This window comes from Gasterosteus aculeatus, chromosome 11, assembly GCF_964276395.1.
Source record: "Gasterosteus aculeatus chromosome 11, fGasAcu3.hap1.1, whole genome shotgun sequence".
Taxonomy (NCBI): Eukaryota; Metazoa; Chordata; class Actinopteri; order Perciformes; family Gasterosteidae; genus Gasterosteus; species Gasterosteus aculeatus.
In genome coordinates this window covers 8,795,371-8,819,140 of record NC_135699.1, presented here as the reverse complement: position 1 = coordinate 8,819,140, position 23,770 = coordinate 8,795,371, and the positions used below count along the sequence as shown (strand labels likewise).

The following is a 23,770-nucleotide window of genomic DNA, read 5'->3' as shown; positions in this document are numbered from 1 at the left end:
GCCGCGTTACGCTTTCTGGTGTAACGTGTCAGGGAGGTCAAATTAATCCCATAATTATCATTCTGCGGGATGAAATTGCAAACCTGCGAGTCGCCACATCCAAAACAAAGTCGTGGGTCGCCATTCCCGCACGTCTTCTCCCGCTTCCCTTGCCTCCTTGTTACATATTGTGTCTCGTTCTCCTGCCACACACGTTTTCATACCTCAAGGTTATTTTTCGGAATGTCTATTTATCATTTTTAGATCTGTGCGCCTTCTCCCGCCTTCTCACGCCATGACTAGTTATTTTGTCAATTGAGTATCGTCCAGCTTTCCATTACTCATGGTGAAGTGCCCTTTCCTGTGTGAGTAGCTCACACTCTGGAATTGTTTCATCTTTTGGAGACAACCCAATGCCTCTGTGCTTCTTGTAGAGACGTACTTCCGTTAGACGCCACCCTCTCCGCGTGTGCATGTTGCACTACATGTGTCCCCGCTCGTCTTTGACCCGCTGTGCTCCTCGCACGGATTTCAAATTAACCTCAATACTGCTTTCCCCCAAATTAGATTTCCATTCTTCTGTCTACGTGTTGACTTATTTGCCTCCCTTTCATCATCTGCGGCAAGGTTATCCTGAGGCAAGCAGCCCTTTTATGGGAACAAGGGGGCGTAGATGAGGGGTGGAGGGCCCGGCTTTGCCTGCAGCCGTGCCTTAATCGATCTGCTTTAAGGGGAAGTTGTGAGCTGAATGTTTGAACCCGTGGCCTCGTTAACAGTTTTCTGGGATTTAATTAAGAAGTGGTGTGAATTTAATGTCAGTTACGTCTTAAAGTGAGCGGGGGGGTGTACGAAGGTGCTCAACAAGGAAAAAAAGGGGGGAATAGGGGGCTTCTAATTAGGGAAAGGGGCTGTGTTCATGCATCATCCAGTGGAAACGTTTCTTTCCTTTCAACCTCATTTTGCGCTCTCTTCCCTTGTCATCCCCTTTCATTTCTCTCTCTGCATGTATATTTGCGAGTGCCCTCAGCAACACAAAAGTTGCATCTCTTCTTTGCCGTTGGCGATGGCAAACAGTATGCATATGCAAATGTGAGAAAATAGAGACTTTAATATTGTTGACACCCTCTTCCTACATAACCAGATATACGTCTCTCTCTCTCTCTACAACTGAAGTGGTTTAAGTACTCCTGTGTTCTTTATTGAATTTTAGAATGTTGAAAACCACAGTAATTGCCATCATATCAATCATACAGTATATCATCCACATGACATAGAGAAACAAAACCATGAGGAACAAAACGTTAAAACAGACAACCTCCACTGCATGACCCACATTTAAATACAACTTTATTCAGATCTGAGGACTTTTAGCTTTCATATATATATATTTTTACATATATATATATACATATATATAGATGTATATTTATGTAATTTCATGTGGTTGGTTTCACTATTCTTTGCTGAAGGGATCGGGGTTGTCTTGCAGTCTCTAAGGCCAAATATCCACATGTCTCTTGGCATCAGATTGGTCAACAGTAAGGCTGCTGCCATGACAACACCGTCCATCCCACAGCAACATGAGTGTTTGTTAAACTTAGTCCAGCAGCCTTTTGTTTTAACTCACCCCGGAGAGCTGCGGGGAAGGTGGAGTCCCAGTGAGAGTATTGCTGTGAGTCAGAGGGAATCAGTGAGAAGCAGAGTCAGGGGCTTCCTCCCAAAAGCCCAAAACGTGTCTCCTTTTGCTTTTTTTTTTTTTCTTCAGCGCCGTGGGCTCATGTTGCCCGGCTTTGATTCCAACACGTGTGAGAGCATCCCGCTCCCGGTCCGGACGACCTGCCGGAGGCGAGCAGAGGAGTATTGAGGTTACTGAGGCGTATCTGTGTCGGGCACTCCGTTGGCATGCTCTCGAGGAGATTTCTTGTCCTCACAATCCAGGGGCTTATGTAAAATGCTTTGAACAGCAGAGAGGGAGATACCAAGACCAGAACATCTTAAGACTGTGTGTGCGCAAGCATTTGTTTGATGGGATATAGATATAGAGGGAAATAGATAGGTAGGTAGAGGAGGAGGGACGGGAGTTATCGCTGCTGATGTTCGGTTGGCTCGGCATTAAGCTCACAGAGATTAGCCAGCTCAGCCACGCGCGCAGGTGGGTGAGGGGGGGCTGGGGGGGATAGGGGGGTCGGCCGTGAGGAACTAACCGCTGCGGGGTTCAACGCCAGGGTGAGGGAGGTAGGGAGGGTGTGGAGGCTGAGGCCGGTGGGCCGGGTAACACACGGGGAGAAGGGACCACCGTGCGAAAGCGGCTGAAATGATGTGAACGAACAGAGCAAGAGGCAGTGGTTCATTCATGCTGGGAGATGTGGATTTTACAGGCTCGTATCTCATCCAGCAGACAGGACCTAGATCTAAATCGCATGTTCCAATTGGACTCTATACATATTGTCAAATGAATACTGCATCACTGCGAATCTGAATCTGCTCACAGTGTGCCTTCTGATTGATGGTAGCCTCTTCAGGAAAGTCTCGATTTTTTCTGCAAGACGCCGCATAAAACGATCAACATGCAACAGGAGACGTCATCATGGCTGTCTGTCCCCCCCGGACGGACTCGCACGCTGCTGCCATGTGCTCTGGGCCGCAAGTTAATATGGTCACAAAGCTTTGATTTGCAGATTTTACAGTTCTTAGTCACTATCTTTAGCCCTACCACTGTTTCGCCCTGCTACTCCCGCTACTGAATCTCACACACAGCAGCCGAGGCGATGCAATCATATCTGGCCTCAAGCCTCCCCCCCCACTGCCCACTCCCCTGGGTCCACCTTTCTGGACATCGCCAAGAGTTCACAGATCCTGGCCAAATCCCCGACTTCACGGCGCGTTAGCATCAAACCGGCTACAGTTTAATAAGAACTCTTCACACCTGTCTTGAGACTGCTCACCACAAAAAGTAACCGTGCCCCCTCGCCAAGAAAATGCCAGGCAATAATTCGTGGCTCCATCGTGCACTCCTCTCCGCTGGTATTGTTTTTGAGAGCAACATGAGACGTGGCCAGCCAGTAGCCATTTATCTTAATGAGAGCAGTTAACTCTGGGCCGAGCTTTGGCTGCCGGCGTCGCACGAAAAATAACACCACCGCGCCCGAGAAACATCCTCTTATTCTCCTGCTCGCCGACTTCTAGGAAACACATCTTGCCCTCTCTTTGAAACCTTAATTAGTTCTAAAGGAGATTAAATTATATGTAATTATTATGATAATATTTTCATTTATTCAAGATAATGGGCCGACTTTAGAGAACACAGTATTTGTCGGGAGAGAGCAATGTGCCTCACACAGTCAAAGTTATCAAGGCGTGAAATCAGGAATCCTGACGGCAACAAAATGTAATCTTTTTCATACAGAGGGGACAATAGAAGGAGCTGCATACTCCGAGTCTCCTTCTCCACTTTAATTAAAACAGCTCACTGAATCTCTCCCTCTCTTACTCCCCCCGCCTCTCTCTCTCTGTCTCTCTCTCTCTCTCTCTCTCTCTCCCTCACTTCAGTATTGAGGGCCAATTTTATCTGTATGCAGAATCTCGTTATTTCCCCGCGCTGAACTTGTCTTAAGCCCTTACCCGGAATATTTGAATTGCTTTTTCTTGCACATTTTCCCCCCCTTTCCTCCATCCCTCTTTTAGTGAAATGCAGTAGACATGACCAAAAAATACTCGGGGATTTGATTTGGAAGGCAGCTGGTAAGAGGAGCCTCTTTTGGGATCGACTCAAAGTTCACACCAAAACAGCCGACCTTTAAAAATACTGTGATGTAAACCTAAATGATTGTGTGGCTGGTTGCACTCTACATTCATCTTTGTTTTTGTCATTTACAATGTGTGATGTGAAACGCCGTAATATGTTTGTAATAAGTCTGAATTGGTATACAACACTCCAGTGACTCGCATCGCACCATTTAAATGAACGCTTTCACTGGAAAAGCTTCCCCTGTAACTTTGCAAAAGAGAGCGATATAGTAAAGGGCGATTAAAAGGATATTCAGACGACATTCACAGATGACTTAATTGAAGGGACAATCAGCTGGCGAGAAGTTGGGATTTAGAAACTGGATGGAATGTAAGAAGGTGCGTTCATTAAATGGACAGTTTTCTCTGCCGGTCCAGTTTATGAACGCTGCACTTACGCATTCCAAACACCTCATCATATCTGCGTACTGTCGTTTTCGTTTTGCATATATGTTTATACATCTTACATTAGTCAGGCTACAGAGCGGGTTCTAATTTGAAGGTGTCCTGCTGCCACGATTCGCATTAAGGGCGATTCACAGTCCTGCTTTTCTCCTCACATGTTGCAGTCACTCCGACTTGCCCCCCCCCCACGTCATTTTCCTCTACCTTCCCACCTCTCTCACCCCCTACAAGTCTAGCCCGAGGGCAGGTAGGGCAGCTCGTTATGGTAGTTGTAGTCCGGGCAGACCTTCTGGACCAGGCGGTAGTCCGTGCTGTAGAAGGAGATGTAGATGCAGATGACCTTGAAAGGCTTTGAGCAAATCCAGGACACGTGGCTCTGGATCTGCTCCTGAAAGCAGGTCTGGGACGGGTCGTAGTTGCACAACGAGGTGCGCTTGCTGCGATCCACCTTCTCATAGTCCACGCGGCAGTTGAAGATCTTTGAATCCTTTGGGTAGACCACGCTCTGGCGTTCCAGGTCAAACTCCACCGCCTTGACGGGTGGAACCAGGCTGACGGAGATGTTGCCCTGGCCCGTGGAGTTGTGGCGGAAGTAGACGCTGAACGTGCCGTTGCCGTGGTCCACGATCTTGCCGGTGATCAGCAGGTTAAGCCGCACGGTCTTGATGTTGGAATAGAAGTCTCCCCAGCCGAACATCTTCTTGAACTTGCCCGTCTTGACGATGGGCCGGCGCTTCACCCGGGAGCTGGAGGCGTCGGGTTTGAGCAGGTCGCTGCCTAACATCTCCCAAAACTCCTGTTTAGAAAACTCCTGCTTGGAGAAAGGGACCGGGGAGCGGTAGGGCAGCTCCAGAGAGGTGGTGTTGGCGGCCCTGCTCTTACTGTGAAGCATCCAGCGGCTCAGGGGCGACAGGTGAGCCTGCCCGCTCAGTAGGCCCACGGTTTTGGAGGAGTCGTCTGAGGAGCTCTTGGGGCTGGAGGGGTCGTCTTCTTGACCCAAGGCCACCTGGACAGAGGAGGTGGAGGTGGGGATCGAAGGAGAAAATAGAGAGAGAAAGTAGTTATAAGCAAGGTAGAAAACGTGGACAGAAAACAAATGAAAGGCTTAATCGATACTTAATTTACTGCTCACACCTTTCGTGGCAGTAACCGTGACATTCTATCAATGTTATATATATAAATAACTTGTTGAATTTCTGCAGGTATTGTTATACATCCCTTTGTTTAGCCTGACCGTGAGGGAAAATGCTTCTTTATGTCTAGTTTTCACAGAGCAAATGTGATTCCCGAAGCTCTCTAGTAATGGGATCTTATGCCTCCTTTGAGCTACTTGAGGCCAGAGGGATCAAAGAAGTGATTCAAACTGAAAATCCACACCGAAACTAAATTCATATAAAGTGCGTTACTCCTGTGGTCTTTGGCAGTTTAATCAATATTTGTGAGGGAGGACAATTTTCTAAAAAGTCTATAATCCTGTAAAACACTGAAGTTCCCTTTATTACAAAGTGCTTTTTAAGGTTGTTTCTCACACAGGTACGAGGTTGATTTACTTATGAAGTGTCTAAAACACTCCATTCCCTAAACTCCTTAATCCAAGGTACCATTTGAACGTTTCATCTCATTTTCAGTTAAATAAAGTCACACAAGGTCACTTGAAGATCATCTCATTGAGTGTTCATGTATAAAATGTTAAAGGAAGATTGTCAAGTAGAGCGACTCCTTTGCTTCTTTAGCTCTTTAGTCTGAGAATAGGGGGAAATCTATTAATACCGTTGAAAGATTTGGTCAGAGGATCAAAGTGTTTGTGGAAGGGGAGGTGGGCTAGCGGGGGGGGGGGGCGAAGAATAGAGCGGAAGAGTAATTAAGACTTTTTTAATTAAAGGAAAAGAATCTGTATCGGCACACACACAAAGCTGTCAGATGTTAACATCTGCTGAGGGGAAGGAGAGGGGAGATAACACACGGCTGCTGTGCTCAGCAGTCGATTTGTGAAGAGGGTATGAATGTAAGAGCAAGGTAATGGGTCATTATTCAACGGTAATGGTCTGTAAACAGGTATCTCCTGCCCCGTAAAAAGTCCACAGCATTATTGTGTCCCTTGGACATCGCAGTGGAAAACACACACGCACACACACACATAAAAGCATACACGTCACTTTTGAATTTTGAGTTGTAAACGTGAACAATAAGTGGTGCAAATGCGGGATGAGCTTGTGTATGTGCGCTCTACCCGCAGAGATTCTAAGACGATGCATAATGCATGCACTCCTGTCTGTGCTCTGATCCGTCTACTGTCTTGACTGCAAGGGCTTCCTTATACAGGCTTAGACAGGATTATTAAGTCTGACTCATTTCTATTGCATTTTATGCAGGTTTTTCAATCCGGCTCAGTTTTGTTCACTTGCGTTGCAGTCAGTCAGCGGTATTGATTGTCAGTCTCTCTAAAAACATGTATTTCCTTTCAAAACAACGTGCATTGCATTTAATTGCTTCTGCGAGGATTACCGCTAATGCCGTTGTGGTCTGGAGTTTGGACTCGGATTAGAAGAATCCCCCCCCAACCCACCAACCCCGGGCCACCCCACCTCTTCCTCTAATCTGAGCCTATTATACCGAGGGTGTTAGGGACAGAACTGTCTTGAGGAGGACTCAGATCATTCTCACGGCAGACTTGAGAATCCTGACGTCATTAATTATGAACAAAACAATTTCACGAGGTGAAGACGTATCGGTTTTATACTTTTCAGATTAGTCTTTTTTTTTAAAACATAGCGCATAAAGCTTTGCAGGGGGTTATACTGAATAATGAGTACGGCTGGCCTTCCTCTCTTTTGCATAGTCTTCATTAGAAAGCCTCAGAGGCCAGGCTGCAGCAGAGGGACGAGTGAGCATTGTGCTATTGTTGAACAGAAGATATAAGTGTCTTGCACTGGTGGAGGTGTCAGATTTGCAGCATCGTTGTCATAATACAAATTTCAAAATGAGCGTAAACTGACTCTGAAAAAAATACTTGAAAACACTGTGTGGTCGTCCACACCTCCATAAAGCTTTTTAATGCATTTGTGATTTAATTTCTGCATGTAAAATGTCACTTTTTGAGACTTTACGCAGGTGTTCGAACCCTTACGTGATCTAGTGGACAATCAGTGCATCTGGGGTCACAGGGGTCATATGGTCTACCTCTGAGACACTTTTCATCATTAACTATTACAACAATCATTAGTTTTACTCTCCGCCCAAAAACTGCATACTGCCACAACTCTCTCGCCACTCTGCATTTAACTGGGGAAGTATATGAGGTGTAAGATTTAACTATCAGCATGCTTCCCTCCTCCCACTGGTGCGGGGTAAGCAAGTCGAGGTGGCGTAGACTCCAGAGTTCATCTTTTTTAACAATGTTACGAGATGAAGGCATTGCCTCGCTGAATGTTCTCACATTTTCGCACGCACACGACAACATTGTTTTGTTAACAGCTGAGCACTAATGTGGTGTGCTTTTTAAGGTGTTCCTACCACCCACATGCCTTAATATTTAAAGCATAGTACACAAACTCATCCCTTTGATGATGAACCTTAAAATGCTATCGTCCACAGAGTGCAGCTTTAGTGTCCAATGTGGTTCAGTTTGGCACACTAACACGTACACACAACGACGTTCATGTAACAGTGTGAAACGTAGCCTCCAAAGTGCAGAACAAGGTGCCTTCAGAATAAGTTTTGTTTTGTTTCATGAAGCTTGGCAAGATGTATCCCGGCTTTAAGTACTGTTGGCAAAGTGTGGGCGATGGGCAATCAGGTCGTAGTGAGGGGGCGGAGGTTCGGGTGATTTTGTCATTTGTCATGTGCGCTAAGTGAGTCAGTGAAACGGCTGGAGAGGATGGGAGGTAGCTGCAGGCTCCGTCGCCGTGGTAATTGTGAGTCATTCAGCCTCAGTGAGCACAGGCCGCAGGCCTTTCTCCCAGCGGGGAGTGTGGGGAGGGAAACGATCCTCACAAGCCTGCCAGCTCCACAGGCCATAATCAGCCTGTTACAGTGACAGGTACACCGCTTTAACCCCCCCCCCCACCACACCCGGTGACAGAGGCCCACTACGGCCATAATGCAGCAGAGGGATCAGGGAGCTGCTTTGCCAAAACCATCGCCGTAACTCTCATGGAAGCAGCGGAAGGGCGACGGACCAGTGTGTCCCCCAAAGGATGTTGTTGCTCCTACTTCAGGGTGATCGTTCAGACTTTACTTGTTAAGGTTCTGGATCCGAGCGAGGCTTTGCCACCACCCCACCAAAAGCTCCGAACTTACTGCTTCAAAGACGTTGAGCCTGAAGCTGAAGAAGTTATTGATTAGTCAATGAATTAAAGTATCATTTAACTGTACTGTACTGTAATAAAAATGGGTAAAATGACCATGCTCATGGTGAAATTTGATTTATGAAAGTGATGAACCGACAGCCAATCGTCATCTGACTTTAGAGCTCCCCTCAGATCGACGGAGCATTCGGGTAAAACTTTCACCACTGGTGAAAAGTATTCAGGAACCATGTATTGCCATTAGTTGGTTGAGACCAGAGCAGAAAGAGAGCAAATATTGGATTTACACGAAGTGGACTACTCCACATGAATTCTAATGTTACTCTGTAAATAGACAAACGTTTCTACGTCGTATTCATTTAAAAGGTGCTATTGTATTTACAACTCGTCTACGCTGCCTCCAAGTGGTCAAAAAAACATATTTTGCAGATTTGATTTGACAAATTAGATTTTGACTTTGCCCCAGAAATGGTATTTACATTGTTGTAGTGTATTAATAGAGTAATGCATCATATATTTATTTCACAAATGCACTTTACATTGTGCATTACAATAAGCACTGATTAGGTTAATGTCCAGGAAAAAGACGTCTAGCGTAGATAAAAAATGCATTTTATATGTTGCAACATTTGAATGCTTCGGTCATGAAGCAGGTTACATGTAATGCAATTCAAGATTTATTTAAGCTTCAAACTATTTGGATTCTCAGTTTGAAATTGTATTTTTATGAATTTGTAATCTGGATTAAAAGAAATGAACTCATTAATACAGATAAATCTTCCCGTAGAGCCACTGAAAGCATGTGCTTGTCATGAGGATCTGAAGTTCAATAAGCACTCCTTTTTTCTTTAGCGGTTGAGTTAAACATTTTCTTCATCTCTAATATGGCATAAATCTTTTTTTCATAAAGACTCAGGCAGCTCAGATTTCTTCAGTAATGTTTTATTCCCTTTTCCCCCTTTGTCTCCTCTCCTTTTCCCAGATTTCAATATGCTCCGTTACATGATTAAAGTCAGAAAATGTCTTTGCCCTTTTAACTAATTCTTCTTCTTGCTAGTTTACATCCAAAAAGGGCTGACGGAGAGAAAGTTAATTTCACAAGAAACACGTCGTTTGACCCTTAATGAATGATTTAATTCCGGCTTCTTGGGCTTCACTGGAGCTTAAATCTACAGTCGGCGAACAAAATCAACCTTTTTTTTATCCTAAACTTTTGTCCCAATGTCCTCTTTCATCCTCCACCCTCTTTCCCAGCCCATTTTGGGCAGCGCCAGCTATGTCGTCCCAGGGGAGCTGGGCTCATTTTGTATGCTCCGAGAGAAACCGGGCTGGAAAATGGCTGTCAAACTTTTTACATTACAGAATATTGACAGTTTGACGGTTTGAGCGGATTAAAGCGCTGCTACAGCATTCAAACGTGTCTAGTAAAAGCTGAAAGGACGCTGCTATTGGAGATTCGGGTACGATAAGCTTCGATTGAATGCTGTTTTATCAAATGTTTATTAATAATTTAATGCCATAGTTCTTCATATTGGATTTTGACCGTTCTCCTCACCAAAAAAAAGTACTGAAAGGCCGTTGGTGGTAAACTTCAAATGACTGTGCGGTTGACAGATGCGTTGATGTTTGTACGATGGACATGAATGCAAAGCATCTCTCGTCACTCTGAAGGTCTGCTCTACATTTTTCTCTTCGACAGGCCACATGTCTCGGACCACCAGACACCAGGACAGCAATCTGCTTCTTTAGCTGAAGTCAAACCGAATGACGGCAAATGTGAGCAGGGAAGTGAAATGTGATCACAAGTGCTTCGTTTGAAACATTTGACACGCATCCTGGCAACAGGTGACCCGTGATCCATCTCAATTGCAATAGGACGTTTAAACGTGTGTTAGGTGACGAGGGGCAATGTGGCACTGGCTTCCGTCTCCAGCAAGATCGCGGCAACACTTCTAAATTGTTGACGGAATGTTGTGTGTTGTCGTCCTGGTACTAAAGTGAGGAGGTCGGCGATGGGTGTGACTTTGACACTGCATAGCTACACAATGTGCCAGTGTAGTGAATAACATTACTTTTGAATGGACTGACAAAACAATCTATTTTTCGCTTAAGGTCAGCAAACCTTTCCAAATAAATAGAAAGCACTGCAGCTCGTCACAGGATGACTGTGAAGTGCATGACCGCACAAGCTGAAGAAATAAATGCGCAGTTGATTGCCGTCCTTTGTTTAAAAAAAAAAAAACACAGCCTCCGATTTAATTCAGAAGAGACTGTACTCTGTAACAAAGAAATAAATCTTCCTATCATCCATTCATCATTCTTGGAACAGTACATCTTTCATGCTCAGCCACCTCCCCTCGGTTGTGAGCTGGTTTAAATGGAAACCCCCAAAAGGACCCTTAGCAGGCCTTGTCTGGACATGTGCACCACTACGACCCTGAAAACCACTGTACCGGCAGCGGGCAGCCTCGTGGTGCAATGCTCACTACACGTTCATTCACGCAGAACCGACTGTTTACAGATTGAGTGAGAATACAAATGGGCTTTTGCACCCCGGTCTCGTCCTGATGTGCAATCCAGCGGCTCCAGTCGCACCACGATGAAGTCGGCGTAACAAAAGCATGAGTTTCTTTCAGCGTTAAACTGCGCTGACAGCTTGATGTTCCCCTTCCAATAAAGCCAAGTCCCCAGGTCCCACATCGCTTTTTCTAATATTGTTTAGATGCCTTCCTGAAAAGATGAAAATTTCGTTCTGTATCGACACTTTCCATAACATTTTCACACCGCAGTAAAACGCCTTTATTGTCGGTTGCAGTACAAGCTCTCTGGAATTAAAACGTCTGTGATGGATTTTACCGCCCTTAGTTATTCATTCGATTGAAAGGATCTATGTGGATCCCCGGGGGGGTCGTACCCACTCATTCTACCAGAGGCGACGAGTCATTTTTCTGTAATCCATCCTCCACTATTCAAACCAGCAGATAAACCTGCAGATAGTCTTCCACGATCTGCTTTCTCCCCCCCTCATGCAGTCAACCACAGAGAAACGCCACAATAAATTGTGCTGGTTTTGAGCAGTCAACGTATTCTGTCTCAGGACAGCTCGGCGCTTCACTTTGAAGGGCTGTCAGCACGAAGTCTCTCCGTCCGTCTCTCTCAGTCTCTCTCTGACCATCTCTGTGGGGATGTTACAGGCCTGAGGGGGGGGTGAGGACAGGCGTTCCCCTGCCGGCTTCCTCGGTGGGTGGTCTTCAGGGAAGAGGAGGGGGGAGGGGGGGGTTGCACCTCCGGGCTCACTCTTGCGGTGCGGTTGTGCATAATCAGGCTGTTTTACACAAACCCGAATTCTCCACAATCTGCCGTTGCAGTCAAATTTTGTGTTTTTCTTCTCTGCAGGTGTCAGTTGTCACGTCAGCACAAGCCGATGCGACCCCCCCCCCCCCCCCCCCCAACTCCACCATCATATCCCGTCGTCCCGTCGTCTTCATCCAGCTCCTTTCCGCCCCACCACCAGCAACATTGTCTGCACTAAAGATAAGTTCCTTTTATCATGCAGCATGTCCTGGATTATTGTCCACTCTCCGCTGAGTGAGATCTTTTTTATAAATGTTGACCCTCAAATAAAAGGGCACAAGCAGTCGGTATTCCTAAATGTCATGGGCAGAGCTGAGTGTTTTCAAACGATAATGTATGAGCTGAACAATGTGCAGTCTTATAATGGGTAAGGCTGCCATTAAAAAAAGTATTTTAACTATATCTAAATAACTGACGATCATTTTCTTGATGAACTCAGTAATTTAGTTTTATCCCTAAAACGTGCAGTAATCTTTCTGCTTGTTCAAAAACAAACACATTTTGTCCGTTATATAAGTCAGAGAAAGAACACATTTTGAGAAGCTGGCAGCGGCAAATGTTTCATATCCTGAAAAACGATTAATTAGTTGCTCAAATATTTTAGGTTGATAGTCAACTCGTCATTGTTGTTCTACAAATGGACACCATTGCATCACAAACCAGATGAAACTATACTATATTTCTCCCACAAATGATCAGGCTCTTGCAGTTTTGTGAGGCGTGTGCTCATCATTATAACAATGGCTAACATTGTTGTGCTGCCTATGATGAAGACGCGGTGACGTCATCACCGTCCCGCTCAAAGACGGGCAAAGTACGGGGACGGATGTCGTCAGCACAACTAACGGTTCTGTCTGCTTCCACTGCAGTTCTGCAGCCAGGCTCTCCCTTGAAATAGAAGCTTAATGAGCTCTGACATGCAGATTGCAACAGTGATGTCAAAGAGCGAGAAAGTCCAAAACAAAACAAGAAAATCAAATTCACTCTGCTGCTGTCTCACACGTGTGCCTGCATGCAGTATCAGACGGTTAGTTTTCTCCATTTGCTTTCCCAGGATTAAGGTGATGTTTCTGCGTCCGGGTGCACAAGCTCAGCCGTCCCGCCAGGACAGCATTCACTGCAAGAAGCATGAATCCAAGGCCTTGTGACTGAGAGGTGTGGTAAGAATTAGCGCAGGGCAGACGCCGCTTTTTAATCTCACACACGAATACTTCGGTTTGCCCCGTGTGTGTGTGTGTGTGTGTGTGTGTTTGAGCATTGTTGCACCGTGCCGTCTGGTGCAGTTTCGAGAGCAACTACAGCCACTTCTGCTTGCAATTGTGTCTTTTGTTGACTCTTCCGTTGAACTGCGATGTTATGATTCAGGGCTCCCATCGCTGCGGTGCTCCATGTACAGCCTCACAACAATCCCCTCTTTGTGGCGGAAGGGATTTGGGCTCTGAGAGGCTTTCAATGTAAGAAAAGAGGTTGCACTAAATTGACGTGTTAAATAAGTGCGTGTTTCCTTGCGGATGGCAATGTCAAATGGAGGTGCAAGTGGAAAACATACTGTTACAGCACTGGAACCTTTTTTTGCCATATAATACAACTGTGATCTTTTCTTTCAAACTACCTCCATGCACAGAAAACCTTGGACTACATACTAGTGTCTTCATTGAAATTCAATCAGCAAAAAGACAACATTGTGTTCAGGGCTCCGGAGGTGAATTCTGGGATCAGGCACGATGGTCAGCGTCTGCATGCGCACTGAAAGCAATCAGGAGGAATATAAAGCCGCCCAGTCTCTCACGGCCACAGAGAGACTACCTGTGTGAAAGAGCAGCTGCGTGTGAGCTCCACATGAGGATGTATGACGAGCCGAGTGCCCGAATCCCCGGCGATCGTGAGCGTCTGCAGTTCACTGGGGGAGTCAGGTTCAACGGCCCTCTGTTCCACTTTGTTCTTTCTATTGGTAAGCGTTCAGATAGTTGACCTTCACCCCTCCCAGTTTCCAGCAGCTGGCGTGTGGTTTCACGGCTGCCAACCTCGTGCTGTACACGGTTCAGCCGTACCGCTGCGGTTGTAATTATATGTGGATTAAGTTTGTTTTCTTGAATGCTTTTGTGCAAAGGGAGGAAACGCTGTGATGACTGTCAATGAGGTGCATAAACCTCGGAGGCAGGTTTTTTTTAACTTATTTTTTTAAGCTCCTATCCATGTCTCCTCTCTCATCAACACTCCTCCTCCTGTACTATATCTGCTCTATTTTCACTGAGTCAAAGTCTCTCCTATTGCCTTCCTCTGCATAATATGTGAGCACAGTTCAACTTGTATCTGCTTCATTGGTTTATCAATAAATTAACCAGCGCCTCGTTAATCAGTCGACATCGGCACGATGAACAGCACATTTTTCTGATCATTCATTATTCGTTTACGTGATTTTTAAAGCCAAAATCCAACATTGGATTTTTCAGCTTCTTAAATGGTGACGCTTGCTAATGAACACTTTCAGCAATTTTTTTGTCATTTGAAAAAAATCACATGATATGCCATTAATTATCAATTAATCAATTTAAAGTGGATTAAATGGTCAAGAACATAAGAGAGTTACATGAGTTAATTGCAACTGTATTTAACATTTTGGCGCAGCTTAACACAAAAAACGCAACTGAACTGACACTTCATTTCAAACTATCTTCCTACATATCCCACAGATTATTATTATCCTGATATATGCATATCAGCCACTTAATTCACTAAAACAAATCCAGTCATCTTGCCGAGCATCACAGAAGAAAAATAACCGCTGCCAACATTCAATTTCAAGCAGTCAATTAAACAGCTGAGATGGTTTATATTATTCACAACCCACCATTCAAAGACAGAGAATAATTAACATTCATCACGTAAACAACAACTGGAGTGGCACCTTGTGTTAATAGTTGTCTATCAGTAGTCATTTGGTAAAGGCCCCTCGAGACCCAAACCCTCTCAGGGAACAGCAGAGCTATTACAACAGAAAACCATACAAATTGAATTTGAATGCATAAGCTTTCACGGTTATCAATCATGAAGCTGTTGCATCATGAAAAGTTACTAAATGTATTGATTGCTCCATAATTTATCCATGTCACGTGGCCAAAAATCTACCCGGGATCGTCATGTATATGTTTTTCATGGATACATGGTCCGGAGAGAGAGAGAGAGGAAAGGCCCGAATAAATGATCGTTATCATTATCCACAGATTTTATGGGTAACAATAGGCCGTGGTCCTGAAGCTGCAAGAAAGGAGACAACACAGATATAAGCCTATTACCCCACACGCTTTTATCTAGTTGTACAAGGGCTGAAAAGGCACTTATCCCCCCCCCCACATTTTAAGTCAGCGTGTGGTCTCTTTTCTCAGATCTGTTGAAACAGCTGTCTCCCGACTAAGTAAATCTGTGTGTTTAGTCTTTTACGAGGCGTGTCTGTCAGACCTCAAATTATCAAAAGGCCCATTGCTTCCCCCTGTGAGAACCTGGAGACTTTAACATGAAAACCACAAGGTCATCGTTTCAGGGACGCTGACACACACGGGTGCATCAAACAGGCACTCCACCTCACTCCGATATTTTCTGCACTAACATTTTCTTTTTGTTATTATTATTTATTTTTTTTGGAGCTCGCTCATTTCCTGAGCCCTGTGATACTCAGCCCAGGGGTTTCCGAGCAGCACGGTGTACAAGTTTTCTCATGTGAATCACGAGCTGATTTCTCATTAAAGGATGCTTTTTAATAAATCGGCGAGCGAACATGAAAGGAGGAGTGGGTGATCCAATTCGATAGGATGGTTATGCAATTTGGGTGGTATTTATTAAGGCTGCAGAGCAGTTCATGCACACATCTGGTGTTACAGGACAGTGGAGGTCCTTAGAAGGTATTGTAACACATGGTGGTTTTTATGTAGCTGCCACAATAGAGAACAGAGGTTGTGGTGACAATTTTCAACTCAAAGTTATCTCATCAGCCTCAGATTAATCATATCCAACACGATCTTGAGGGTCTTCAGAACAAAGACTTTACCCAGAAGAGCTGCTCGCCTCTCTGTGCTCCATCCTCTCTGTCTTATCGTAAGTCTCACACACCCCATGTGCATTACTTTGCATCCTCAAGGTTGCACCGTTTGAATTTCATCGAAGGTGCAAACAAATTATGGAATGGGACTTATTTTGGGTCTAAGTGCTTTGTTTTAAGCCAGATGTGCAGGGTAAACCCACTTGGTTCAATTCACATGTCAGCAGTTGGATTGTCTCACACAAGTTGCGTGATGAAGTAAAGTCTGTGCATAAAAATTGAAAAAGCGTTAAGCTTTTGTTTGTTTTGCCTCTTTTCTTGCCTGAGCAAACCACTGGAAGGAGCCGCTTGCGACATATTTTCACTTTTCGTGTAAATACAACTACTGTGACTTTCGTTTGCAGTTACACACCTTCGATGGAGACAAACATGGACACCGAATGTCGGGTTATAAGTCGGAGGTGGCTCTAAATCGCGCACGGACACCGGGTGGCACGGCGCGCTTGGCACGGGTATCCGCTGGGAATACAGCGCACCCGAGCCGAGCAGGGTCAACGTGAACGTTATTCACTTCGTCATTCGAAGTTTGTGCCAAAAATAGAGTGTAAAAAACGTTTGGAAGCAGCGAATGTGAGCACAGCATTCGAGAATGGTCTCCGCCAGGCGACACGTCTGGTGTTCTGGAACCATTTCCAGCAGCATCATCTCAGCTCTCGCGGTGACCGTTTCCACATGTTTATCAGGATGGTTTATACTCGTCTTATATTCTTTGGTTTGTGAGTTTTCGGTGTGAAATGGTGGGGCAGACACCTCGCCGTGACGCAGGTGGACCACGACGTGTTACATGGTGCACACATGGTAAATGTGTGCAAAGGCGCGTAAAGACAGTGTGACTTTTCCCCCACTCCCACTCCCACTCACCAAACAAGCGGTTCCGTTGAGGAGGAGCAGGATGAAGCCGCGGCTGGGACGCATCATTCCGGCGCGTAAAACCCACAGCTCCCCCTCCCCGGTAGCAAGTACACACAAAAAATAAAAAATAAAAACTCCCGCACACGGGATTGTCCTCCTTCAGGAAGATGTTCTTCCTCCGGCACCGGATCCCCGTCGGCTGTCACACGGTCCCATGTCCAAGGCAGAGCAGAACTTGAGCTTCCCCAAACCTAAAACACCGGCGGAAACCACTTGGAGTCCCACACGTTTTGTTTTTTTTCTTTTTTCTTTTTTCTTTTACACCAATCCCGGGTTTGAGTCAAATTGGTTGCGGGATGAGAAATCCATGAATGTGCGGTAGGCTGCTATTATCCATGCAAACCAACCGAGAAATCCCAGCTCAGAGTGAAACGGGCTGACTGGAAACTGAGTTGATGGGATCTGCTCATTGGTGCCAGCGGAGATGCAGGAGTGATGGAGCTGCAGCCTCCCGCGGAAACTGAGCGATGCTGAGTCTGGCAAGAACTAACTCACGTTTTAACATCCCCCCCCTCCCTCTCTCTCTCTCCCTCTCTCTCCCTCTCTCTCTCTCTCTCCCTCCCTACGTGTGTGCGGTCTCTGCACTTTTCTTGCCACAAAATGTATTTTCTCCTCCCCCCATTCTCTCTTTTTCCCCTCCCTTATCTCTAGCTCTCCACCTACCCAGCATCTCCCTTCTTCTATCTTACTCTCTCTCTCTCTCTTTCAGACCCTTTCTCTGATCTCATCTACTCAATGCATTCTGCTTACCATCAAGTACACTGAAAAAAATGATGTGTTGAATTTACTTAATTTTTTTTAGGTAAGTAAATGCACGAAATAAATGTATCTAAATCCAGACATATTTTTTAAGTAAATTGTACTCATTATTTCCAACTAATTTCAGCCTATTTTTATTTATAATTTCTGCTCAACTGTTTTGAGTAGAGTTAACTCAAATTTATTAAGAAATTCCAACTAAACCCATGTTCAGTTTAATCAAATGAATTAGGTAACTGTAACTATTCTTTTTATTTACATTCTAATCAATTTATTGTTTAAATTATACATACTAAAATTAAGTTTCATCAAATGAAATGCCATTGGTCAATATCAGTGTATTTTATTCAAAAAAAGCAAAGGGCATATTATAATACACCTTACATAATAATCTAAACAAAAGAAAGAACATTCTTTTCCACAACTGAATGTATATATATACACACATTACCTATACATATATATATATATATACATTAAATGTTTATATGTACATTACATATATATATACCAGTTGCTTTAACGCTAGAAGCCCCTCAACACAATCCAACAGACTGAGCAACAAATAAACGACACTATCAAAATCTTGTGCTACCTCTTATTCATTTTTCTTTAGATGGATATGTTCTTCTATTTTGTATGTTCTATAAATGTGTTGTATTTATTATCTTATCTTCAGTGCTTCAATGAGGTGTTGCAGACTCTTCAGGAGGCTTTAAAATCAAAAAGTTCCAACAGAGCTGTGTGTGTGTGTGTACTAGAGTACCAGTCATAATATATATGTATATATAAAAATAGAAAAAAAATAAACAAACAAATCTCACATGCTCAACTAAGGCACAAATGTTGGTGTATTATAAAAAAAAAAAGACCAAGTGCATTGGGAACAGACTTATTCGTCAGCGAATAAATCAAGACATAATGCAACATGTGACTTAAACCTCCAGAAACTTTTACTCTCCGATACTAGCAGAAGATGAAAATAGCAAATCTGTGTAGAGCCAGAACGAGACTAACTGTCACATCAATAAATGGAACAAACATCTTTTCAGTGTGCCATATATATCGTTTACCCGGGTTTGACTGGTGCTTTTTAATTACGTCGACTCTTTTCTTCTGCAATGCAATGAGATCAGTTCACAAGAGTGGCTGAAGATTTCCTACAGTCCAGCATCTATTTTGTTCCTTAGTCCAAGGATTTGGGGGGAAAGCTTTTCAGCATCCATTCGAAAGAGCACTTTCTGAAGGAATTCGTAATAGTATATTAGCTCTTTGGGGTAAGCCATGTTCAGAGCGTAGATGACTCCCAGCATCATTGCACAAGCGCGGGCCACAGATCCACAGTTGTCGAGAATGATTACTCCTTCAACGAGAATTCCAATGTCATCACAATGTCGCATTTCTCCACCCTCCTTGTTGATGACATATATACCCATGGTATGCTTTTGCAGGTCTCTCAGGATGTCATTTCCTTCAATGTCCTGTATGTGTAAAGAGAATAGGAGAAAAGAACACGATTCATGAAATGTATTTAATTTCAATGACGTATACTTTACTGTATGAACATTGCCACCATACATAATAATCTCTTAGATGAATCTGATCCCATTTTATATGTATTTAAATAAAACTATATATCTGTGAGGTGTTATTAAAGATGTACATAGGAACGACGATACTGTGCAGCAAGTTGTTAATTTTATATCAATATTCTCAACCGTCTGTCAATGATAACATGAACCTCTGAAAACGTATGTGGGTGACATTAGGATCTTAAAACATAACATGTGACAGGCAAATCCATCCCAATGACTTACTATATACTCCCAAACGAGCTGTCCCTCGTCCTCACCCAGGTAGATGCAAAGAGCCTTTAGGATAGCTGTCCTTTTCAGATTGACATCACTTGTCTCCTGTGTTAAAGAATTACAATTAGTAAATAATAATAAGAAATACATAAATAAGTACAACAATTTCAATAAACTGAACAATATTTATAAAATGTAATAACCTAAATGTACAATATAACTTAATGTTTTCATCATCACATATATACATGACATTTTACATGTCATAATGATTGGTGTACATATTTACTTCTTGCAAAATCTCCAGATGTTTAGCTAGTTTCTGGCCAGCAACTCCTCCCTTCATCTGGAAGATGGATGTCAATTGGGCTAAATGGCTGTCCGACCGTGCCATGAAGGTAGATTCCAGTGGGATGGCTGTAATGCGTTTGAATTCAGCATGTATCTTATCAAAGAACAAAAAGACAAAATACAGAGTATTGGTGCAATATTCTGTTGTACAAAGACAAGAGGCACATTGGGAAAATAGCTAGCATGTGCTTACCTCATCGATATGGAAAAGTGCAGGCCAATCAGGATATCCACACTTAATATGAAGGCCACGTCCAAAATGACTATGTTTTAGTTTGTAATGTTTAAGAATCTTTGATCGCCTAGACACTTCAGCGCCACACAGTCTTTACACTGCCACATAAACTAGACAAACAACAAAGAGAGAAGAAAAAAAAAAAAATAGTGATGATGTTTATACAGTCACCCGTGGTACTTAAAACTCCTGCACTGTAGAGCTAACAAAAGATGAGTAATTAATTTAAGTCATTGTTTGTCCCAGGAAACAAAATCATTTGCACAAAAGTTGTTGAGTGCCTACATATGATCAGTGGCAGATTTACTTTGCTCTCAGCGATAACTGCCCTATAGAGAGCAAAAATACCACAACATTACAGAATATTTATCCTGAGCAGTACTGCTGGGATCAGCATACCTGTGAAGAGTTTGTTTGTTAAATGTACTAACCAAAACTTTATGAGGTCCCCAAAGAGTTCCACATCACACCAACATCAGATAGAAAAAACTGCAAAAAAAATACAAATATACCTAAAAATACAATACAATTTATTTTAGGAAAAATAAGTAATGTTCAATAATCATTACTGACTTGGGTTAAGATAATGACTCAAATTAAATCCCAACAAACACATTTTGTATTTAAATAAACCCTCATATTACTATAGAAATGAGCAACAGATTGCAGAAAGGTTTCTTAAACATTAATTATTCATATATAATTTTTTTTATTCAAAAAGAATATATATGATTAGTATCAATTCTCAATTATTAACAGACAAAATACTGTGGGTAGGCTACAATAGTTAGTTAATTTCTAATGAAACCAGAGCTGAAAACGAAGCTAAACTATTTTGGCACGGCAGGCAACGCCAATATTATCCTACCCATTTAGTTTTTGGCCAACAACTAAAAAGTATTTTTAACCGGACAGTGGTCATGAATCGACCTTGCTTGTCCTCCTCTGTTATCTACAGAGCAGCTGCAGCTTACATTTTCCCCGCATTGAAGCGCATTTCCTCCGTGCTCTCAGAGCTACCTACATGTTTAAGCTAACGCTAGCTCATTAGTGTATAGCCGAGAAAAGGCACCACAAAGGGAAAATATACCACAGAAAAGAGTTGAGCAGAGCAGAGCGCGACTCACGTAATGGCTGTTAACATTAACCCATTTGGCGCGAGCAGCAAGCGCACTTTTATCAATAGGATTTCAGTTTAGTTATTGTTCCTCCTAATATTACCGCACTGATAGGTTCAAGTTAAAAATACACTTAAAGTGGGTCCATAACGTTAAACCTTTCTACATGCCGAGAAAGCCGGGAAGGTGAAGCTACAAGCTATTAACGTTAGCTAACATTAGCTATCAGCTAGCGTTAGCTAACGTTAGCTATCAGCTAGCGTTAGCTAGTCAATTGACATTGGTTAGGTTCGACTTTTAGTGGCCACAAACTCACGAGAAAGTCCAACAAGAAAAGCATTTGATGCATCACGCATTTATATTGATATCATCGGCACCAGTTAGATAATTATTTTCACTTAAAACGAGTCTACTAATGCTAACCTAGCCTTAATGATGTAGGCAACATTAAGCTAACGTTAGCAGCTATAGCCTCAGTTAACATTTTATTAACACACAGCAGACAGCCAACTACTTTTCTAAATCCGGTTAAAGTGAAAATATAATACAGCCATGAATTTAAGATGTTTACTTACTGAAAACGTAGAGCCTTGGATATCCAGACAGCCAGGAGATATAGCAAATCTTTAAAAGTGAAAAAGATTCTCGCGTCCTCCAGGGGCGGTTTGTGGTCGCACATGCGCAGATGTGGAAGTTGAATGTGGTTGTAAAATGTACACATTTTTTTCATGTAACTTTTAAATGAAGGAAATAAGCTTTTTCTAAACCATGGAAGAATGTGTTAAGATTAATTAAAAAAGATAAGTAGGATTCAATAACACGTTCAAATCAGTGAAATAACCTTGAATAAATCAAGTAATATTTAAAAGGGGTCCGAATCATTTTTTTCAGTGTAAAACGACAATAGAATCAGTAACCAGCAGAGCTACACAACAAAAAACATCTGTTTCCAAACCGTAACACATCGTTTTCTCGTGAGACCTGTTTAAAAAAAACTGCTTCAGTGTTGGGTGAGTACAAATCACAAAAACATACCAACATATTTGACTTTGCGTTGCATCGTAGTGCACAACGACTTATTGTGGTGAGAAAACTCACGCTTTGTTATCCGACGGTTTGTCCTCCCCACCGGTCGGCCTGTGATCCGGAGTCCCGCTGAAGAGTATCGACGTTCCCCGTGAGCCCCGATGAACCAGTGACCGTCGTCCCAGTGGGAGTGTGATTGATAAAGACTTTCCCCAACAACACACAGTTCATTAGGAGCAGGTTAATGGAGTGAAATGCAAAATAACTCTACGCGGGTCCCCTGGCTGCCTACAGCTCCATTTCTGCTTAATTAGACTCATAGATGAGTTTCTCTCGCTCTGTCCGTCTCGCGGAGACTTTCCATTTGCCCGTCTTCCTCTGCAGCTTCCTCTTCAGTCTGACACGACGGACAAAGACCCGGTCTGCATCTGTCTGTCACCCAACAGACCCTTTCTTATCACTCTTACTTTAACTTAAACCCTCTGATCGGGTGTTTTTCTTTTTCTGTACCTGCTAATAATGCATGGTGTGCTATCTGCTAGCGCTCGTACGAAGCGGGTTAATTGATCTCAGTTCTGGGGTTAATTGGCTCGACGGGGCCTGACGATGGGGGGCCTGACCCTCGGGAGATGCAGGGTCAGGGCTGAGGGGGGTCATCAGATGAGGCCTCTTCAGTCCAGTGTGACAAAGACATGAAAGGGGTTTGGCTGCAGGGAGGTCTTCAAGACTGCTGCTCTCCCCCACCCGTCCATCGCTGCTGATTATGAACCAGGAGATGCTGATGAAAGATGGGAATGAGCTCATCGACTTTGCTCGATCTCTCCCACTCTCTCTCTCTGTCTTTTTTATTGGATTATTTCAGAAGCCAAACGTGTCTCTGTTCAGTTGCCGGCGGTATCAGGGAGCTCTCTGGGAGAGGAAAAAGCAGACACATAAAGGGAGATCCACTCCCCGGCCCACAATCTGAAGAAACAGCAGCCACAATAAAACGCCTTTTAAAACGGAGCACGTTCATTCATACGTTCACTTTCACTCCTGCACAATAGTACGGGGACGTCAGTCTGTATACTCTCTTGGGGGGGGGGGGGGGCAGAGAAACGGCTGTTATTTTTTACTTACTTGAAAAAAAAAAAAAAAAGCTTGGGGCTAAGATACCCATCATTTGACACCCAGGATAAACTTATCTTATAATGTCGTTTCGCAGAAAACTCGTCAGCATGACAAATAGTAAGGCATGTTTGTGTATTTTCCTTTTCTTCCGCTTTCCTGCCAAACTCCCAACAATTGTGCTCAATCATTGCATTGCTCGACACGTAATCCTATTTCACAGTGAAATCCAGTTTGAATGAGGAGCTGCAGGCAACAGACGGGCCCGGTGAGATGTCAGAGACCTGGTCTGCACCCTTCATAGGTGAGTATTGGCTGCCCTCTTGTGGTCTTTGTCTGTTCTGCAGCCCCCCGGGGTGGAGGCACGGCTTGAGAAGTGGTGGTTCCAAAAGGTGATGGAAGGTCTTTTAATGGTCAGTTTCCCCCAAATCTGGAACCGTCCAAGGGACATTTAAAAGTGCAGATAGTTTGGGTATTATTGGTCGAGGTTTGTTGAGGTTTCCTTTCTGCTGTTCCCCTAAACAAGG

The 23,770-nt window shown here is 43.6% G+C and overlaps 1 protein-coding gene and 1 long non-coding RNA gene across 2 annotated transcripts; both read right to left on the bottom strand.

Moving 5' to 3' along the window:
- Positions 1-1,153: 1,153 nt before the first annotated feature.
- Positions 1,154-17,413, bottom strand: LOC120828248 (neurexophilin-1). Its single transcript, XM_040191713.2, has 2 exons — positions 16,789-17,413; positions 1,154-5,176 (listed from the first exon to the last, which is right to left on the bottom strand). The coding sequence occupies exons 1-2, from the start codon at positions 16,843-16,845 to the stop codon at positions 4,403-4,405; spliced, it is 831 nt and encodes a 276-aa protein (XP_040047647.1). The 5' UTR covers positions 16,846-17,413; the 3' UTR covers positions 1,154-4,402.
- Positions 17,414-17,926: 513 nt separating this feature from the next.
- Positions 17,927-22,003, bottom strand: LOC120826913 (uncharacterized). The gene is made up of 6 exons (XR_013451298.1): positions 21,686-22,003; positions 20,424-20,481; positions 19,951-20,102; positions 19,696-19,851; positions 19,416-19,511; positions 17,927-19,079 (listed from the first exon to the last, which is right to left on the bottom strand). It is a non-coding gene; the product is annotated as an uncharacterized LOC120826913 (long non-coding RNA).
- Between the last annotated feature and the right edge of the window lie 1,767 nt (positions 22,004-23,770).